Raw genomic sequence first — 6,352 nt, 5'->3', positions numbered from 1 at the left:
TGTGGAGGAATGGGTCATGCTTTAGCCATATGAAAGATTGGCTAAGTGCCCAGCATGACTCATGGAGAGATTGGAGGGCACACTCTTGGGTGGACTTCTCATGGCTGAGACCAAGAGATAGCCTTGGTGGACACTTTGGTGGAGGAGCTATGATGGAGGGAATCATGACATATGATGGTTGGGTGACTGAGTTCACTAGACCGAAGATTGCAGCTTGGATGAGGATGACCGATTGTTGTGATGAACCTACTTGGTTGGACTACATGGACAACATAGCCATGGACATCAGGTTGGAGGCATGGAGCATGGCAGTCTTATGCAGGGACATTATGTGGGAGCACTTGTAGAGGTGTCATGGACATCCAATGAGGAGTGCCAAGACAAGGATGTTGTGCGGATGGATTTGCTAGTGTGACATGGAGACTTATTACTTATGAGCCGATGAAGAGGTTGTGCACTTATGTACAACAAGACCATGGACTTGGATGGAGTTGTGAGCAAGTTATGGAACATCCTACTACATGGAGATGTTGGTTGGAGATGACTCATGGAGCTCATGATGAAATGAGATTGTTGTGACTTTTAGGGACTTCATATATGGTGGAATTAGAGGATTTGATGCATTGAGAAGCCGAGGTCAGGAGACTTTGATGCAGTATGGGATGCATACTTTCAAAGTACATGTATGAGCATGGCTTGGAAGAGTGACTTGATGTGGAGGATCGATATGAGACACTTTGAAGTGATGGAGTTACGATGATGATGATGCCTTGGTGGCTGCACTTGGGCATGGGTTGAGTCGAGACTCAACTACTTTGACACATGGATAGATGAGACGAGTGCATACTTGTTTCGATGGTAGACTTGAGGGATGACACATTGTAGATATGATGGAGATTGCTTCATGGACCTAGATGTGGCACATCGAGAGTCAGTTTGAGGAGATGATCTCTTCATATGGAGGAGACACATACACACATGATGGTGCTGGGATAGATGTGGCTGACTTCATGTAGCACATTGACACCAAACATCATGGACAACATGTTGCAGATGAGGTGGATAGAGTTCCATGGACCTGAGCATGGATTATGGGGATAGATTCTTGATGAGTCAAGGATGTGGCAGGATGTTTTGAGAAACGATTGATGGTGGCATGAGGATGTTCACTCTCATGGTTTGAGCGTGATAGTTGGACTGATCATCCAACTAGTTCGAGACATGAGGGCATGCAGTTGGCAGAGATGTGTTGGCATCGTGTTGGAGTATCATGGCAGCAGTTCACATGAGGATACATGATGAATACAGGAGGGTCAGTAATCATGGATCGAGATGACATCTGATGAAGAGCATACCGTTGAGGTGCATACCTTCGTATGGTGAGCTTGGTGGCAGTGGTCATTAAGCCGGGACATAGTGGAGAAGAGTGTCTACATATGTTGCAGGGATGTTTGCCTTGTGTGGAAAGGTCGACATCGTGGATAATGATGATCTTGGTGGATGGCTACTGGGATGGTATGTTGTCGAGGACGACAACGATTTCAGGTGGAGGAGGATGTAAGGCCTTCGAGTTGCGGTTGCGACGGGCATTGGCGAGTTGTGCACGAGAGCGGGCGCGCGGAGGAAATGTGCGACGGAGTGCGACATACATGCGACGGAAGGTGCGACATGATGTGATGATATATGTGACGTTGGGGAAAAACACTTATGCGACTAAGTGTTGGAACGACACACATATATGCAATGGTTAAAGAAATGAAAGCCGACTTGTAAATAATACATATGGGCATGTGTTATGAGTGGTTGTGGGGTCGACCATGGGGCTGCACACCCCATGTAAACCCACGTTAAGTATGGTATATATTAGTGGAGCATGAGGCTCATTTCTACAACGAACTCTCATTCACTTATGCGCATGAGGAAGGGGTAAAGTCTGCGCAAGGAAGAGGAGGCGCTGCGCATAGCTCATGCGCTCTACCCAAGTGCAGATTTGGTGCATTCTTGTGTCGGTTGAGGTGAAGGCAAGCGTGCTGGGGTTCAGTTTGGATGTGGATTTGTGCAGGACTTGGTAGAGAGGTATAAGTGGCTCGGGTGAGCACTTCTCTTTGTGCTAGGGTGCACATGATTGTAAAAGGCTGTTCTATGCCTTGGTTATAAAATATTCTAAGTATAGACTTGGAGTTTTGCCAAGTATACTTGATGTTGTATTATTGAAAAAATGATATAATATATTGTCGGGCAGACTCACATTACGGGGAGTTGCCCCTCCCCTTTATACTTGTTGCAATTGTTGTTGTTCTTGGTATAATTGCATGATGATAATGAATGAGTATGGGCTTCATTAAGTATAACGGATAATTTCTTTTACTTAGTTGCGAAACACAAGCTAAGTATGTTAATGTGAAAGTAGGTGTAGTCCACGAATGTTAGTATTGGTGAAAAGAACGCGTTCGGTGGTGCCGCACCTTGCTACAAGCGGTTGGAAGACTACCGCAGGTGTAGAGGCGTGACACTAGTGGTCACAGACTTCCCTCTTCACTTTCTGTATGAAAGGATTAATTTTATTTCCTATCTCCCTGGTTCGTACATGAAAATCTGAAGGACAAATACGATTGATGGGAAACTTTCGCGTTAAAAAAGGTTTGATTTTTGAATGAATGTTTGCGTTAAAAGAGGTTTGATTTAATCTTGGTATAATTAGGTTTCGAATAAATGTTTATATAGTCATTTCCTTACTTTAACATTTATAAAATCATCCATAATTATTTACTTTAACATTTATAAAACCATTTATAGCATAGAACTAGGATAGAACTTCTTGCAACCATGCACGCAATGGTATTCTTATTATAAATATGAGAATACAATCAAGATGATTGTAATACTCTTATTATAGGTATGATACTACATAGAAATCGGTTTAGTAGCGATGGATTTTATGTAACAACCAGAGAATTCAGTATGATAAACTTCTAATCAAGGGCAGAATATAATGTTGTAATTAGCACCAGAAGCGCAAGCGTGGGTTTTCGTGTTATCACTGGGATATAGGTAGGCATCTGGGCACTGGTCCATTGTGCAAGTGGGTGCATAGCAGCTACCGTCGGAGGGAGTTAGGGAGAGAGGGACATTGAAACCGTCAATCACAGAGATGTCATAGAAATCTTGATTGTTGCCCCCATTCAGAGTATATTCAACCAGCGTTGTAGGAGGCTGTCCCGAGAGTGTACAGCTGAGCACGCCGCCGCAGTCACCAGTGCTGCAGCTTCCTTGACCAGAGGCATCGAAGGAGCATCCCGTACGTCCCCAAAATCTGCCCGCGCTTGTTCCAGCGGGGACGTCAACACTCCATGATTGCCCCTGCCCCAGCGCTTGACCGCCACCTACGGGAATTCCTGCGGCCCATACCGTGTATGAACACTGGTTCTGGATTACAAACGTCGCACCCGTAGCTCCTGCACTTACGAAAGCAAACAAATATTTATTTATGATATCTTAAATATCCCTCATTTACGTACATAAAATACGATGCAATGCAGGCAAGGGATTACTGTATCTTACCTTGAAGACAAACGTTAAATATTAAAACAAATATTTATTTATGATATCTTAAATATCCCTCATTTACGTACATAAAATACGATGCAATGCAGGCAAGGGATTACTGTATCTTACCTTGAAGACAAACGTTAAATATTAACGCTAGTATTGCTGTAACATAAATCGAAACTGCTAATGTTCTTGCCCCCATTGCAACGTCCACCACCAAGTAATTAAACACAACTACACGAAGGAATTGCAGTTGAGCTTATTTGATGTTGTATACCACGAATGACACTCTATATATATAGGCGGGGCTAGCCATCCCAAACTTGGTCTTAGCGTAGCGTATACCGCACGAAATTCTTATGAATAAGAAGGCGCGCTACTCGCGGGTCAAGCCGCCCTTACCTTTTATTGTTCCAGATGTTCCGGGTCGTCTTGAACTAGCAATCACGAATATCCCACGAAATGCTTATCCAGACTCAGAGTGTGGAAAAAATTACTAAGAAAATACGATAAGCCGCTGCAGTAGCTACTAAATAAACCGGCGTGGAAAATTTCCGAAGAAAAAACAAGAAGCAGAGAGCGTGATGAGATACAATTGGAGTCTTAGTTTAGCAGGGTCATGTTGCATATTTATTTGAGTATTTCATGAATGTTTCTCAGGTTGCATATTTATTTGAGCATTTCATGAATATTTCTCTATATAATTAAGTAAAATTATTATTATTATTATTATTTTATGAGATTTTAAAATATTTTTGAAATCTATTAAAATGTGAAAAAATCACTTCCCGCTTGGCAACTCCCTGACCTTGTACGGTTGTAATGTTGCCGGCCGTCTTGAAGTAGCCCTCTCGTTCTAGAATATCCCACGATAGAACGAATATCCCACGAAATTATTATCTAGATTATCCGCTATTGAAAAATTTAACGATGGAGTACATGACTCACTATCAAGATTTCATTTAATGATTCACCAAGAAACACAATATGGCACAGGTCCACGCTGGACTTGTTCTTCGAAATATCCACGCTTACTTCAAAATTTTAGGATGCTTTGTATGACTGAGTATCAAGATTGACTGAGGACTTGAATTTTCATTTAATGATTCACAAACAATACAATATAGCACGGGTCCCCTAAATTTTCATTTGATTATTGGTGAAGAATACAATATGGCACGGATCCCCTAAATTTTCATTTGATTATTGGTGAAGAATATAATATGGCACAGGTCTCCTAAATTTCCATTTGATTATTGGTGAAGAATATATTATGGGTCGTCGCTCGGTACATCACAATTGCTTCCTAATCCTCTAGGTGTTCCCGGTCCAGCTTCAAACGAGTGATCACAGACTTAAGATTAATTTTATTTCCTGTCTTCCTGGTTCGTACATGAAGATCTGAATGACAAATAAGATTGATTGGATACTTTCATAACCTCTGGGCATAGTTATGTTTTGAATAAATGTTTGCCTTAAAATGTGGTTCGATTTAAGGTGATATGTTAGAATGGAAATTCCAGAATGTCATGTGGAATTTCAGAAGGTTATTTTAATGTGCAATTGGCTAGAATTTGATACTGGATTTTTTTTTTTTTTTTTTTTGTTAAGGTTGATTTAAAGAGATATTTAGAGGTTTTTTTTGGAAGGTTGAGTATTCATTATATAAGCTAGCATTTTTGTTTTTGATGGTATATTAATTTGTTTTTGATTAATTTTTTTTTTTTTTTTTTTTTACAGTTTATCTATAATTTAAATGGGAATTCAATTTTTGTTATTTTTTATTTTATTTAAATTTATTTATCTATAAAGTGATTGGTTGAGGTCTTATTATTAGTGTGTTTTGGTAACTTCTATTTTTGTATTAATTACTAGTATTTTTGTTTTTAGTTGTATTTATTTTTTGTTTTTTATTTTCTACATTTTTCTTTTCCCAACTCCTTTGAATTTATTTTATTTAGGTATAGTTTTTATAATTCCCCCTTGCAAGATATATCAAGAATTCAATAAAATGTTCTTATTACAAGAAATTGATTTTCTTGAATCCAATAAGTTTATCTTTTTTTCTTCTTTCGTGTGTCTATTAGTAATGTATGAGTGTATCAATTATCATAGACCATGGATTTGATAGCTATGAGCAAATCCAATGCAATGCACTAGAGCCCTTCATTTCATTTTAGGTTATTCAAATTTATGGTGCACAGGTTGGGGAATGAGATCCAAACTAATTCTACTGAGCTCTTCATTTCATTTTAGGTTATTCAAATTCTATGGTACAAGGGTTGGGGAATGGGATCCAAACTAATTCTACTAGGGAATTAACCAGATTTTAGATCCAAACTAATTCTACTGAGCTCTTCATTTCATTTTAGGTTATTCAAATTCTATGGTACAAGGGTTGGGGAATGGGATCCAAACTAATTCTACCAGGGAATTAACGAGATTTCAGATCCAAACTAATTCTACTGAGCTCTTCATTTCATTTTAGGTTATTCAAATTCTATGGTACAAGGGTTGGGGAATGGGATCCAAACTAATTCTACTAGGGAATTAACCAGATTTCACTTTGAAGTTTTGAGTGCAAACAAAACGAGAGATGGTTAGACATTTATTGGAATGTTATTCTTCAATTTCTCCTTTGTTTCAATTGGCTTGTTAAAGTTGTTTTACCTTCTTTCCTTGAACCAAACACGAAAGATTGGTCTCAGTTACCATGCAAAAAGTTAATGTGTGAACTTTGTTAAAGGTTATTCATTCTACTCCAACTTTATTCCTAGTTAACATTGATCTCAGTTACTATGCA

The 6,352-nt window shown here is 39.3% G+C and overlaps 1 protein-coding gene across 1 annotated transcript; it reads right to left on the bottom strand.

The window, feature by feature from the left end:
* Positions 1-2,815: 2,815 nt before the first annotated feature.
* Positions 2,816-3,795, bottom strand: LOC149204263 (thaumatin-like protein). Its single transcript, XM_089393256.1, has 2 exons — positions 3,676-3,795; positions 2,816-3,455 (listed from the first exon to the last, which is right to left on the bottom strand). Exons 1-2 carry the CDS (start codon positions 3,749-3,751, stop codon positions 2,977-2,979), a joined length of 555 nt encoding a protein of 184 aa, XP_089249382.1. The 5' UTR covers positions 3,752-3,795; the 3' UTR covers positions 2,816-2,976.
* Between the last annotated feature and the right edge of the window lie 2,557 nt (positions 3,796-6,352).

This window comes from Pinus tabuliformis, chromosome 1_2 (genome assembly GCF_031772625.1).
Source record: "Pinus tabuliformis cultivar Carrire ecotype Pingquan chromosome 1_2, CPIR1, whole genome shotgun sequence".
NCBI classification, from domain to species: domain Eukaryota; kingdom Viridiplantae; phylum Streptophyta; class Pinopsida; order Pinales; family Pinaceae; genus Pinus; species Pinus tabuliformis.
This window is presented reverse-complemented; position numbering and strand designations above follow the sequence as displayed.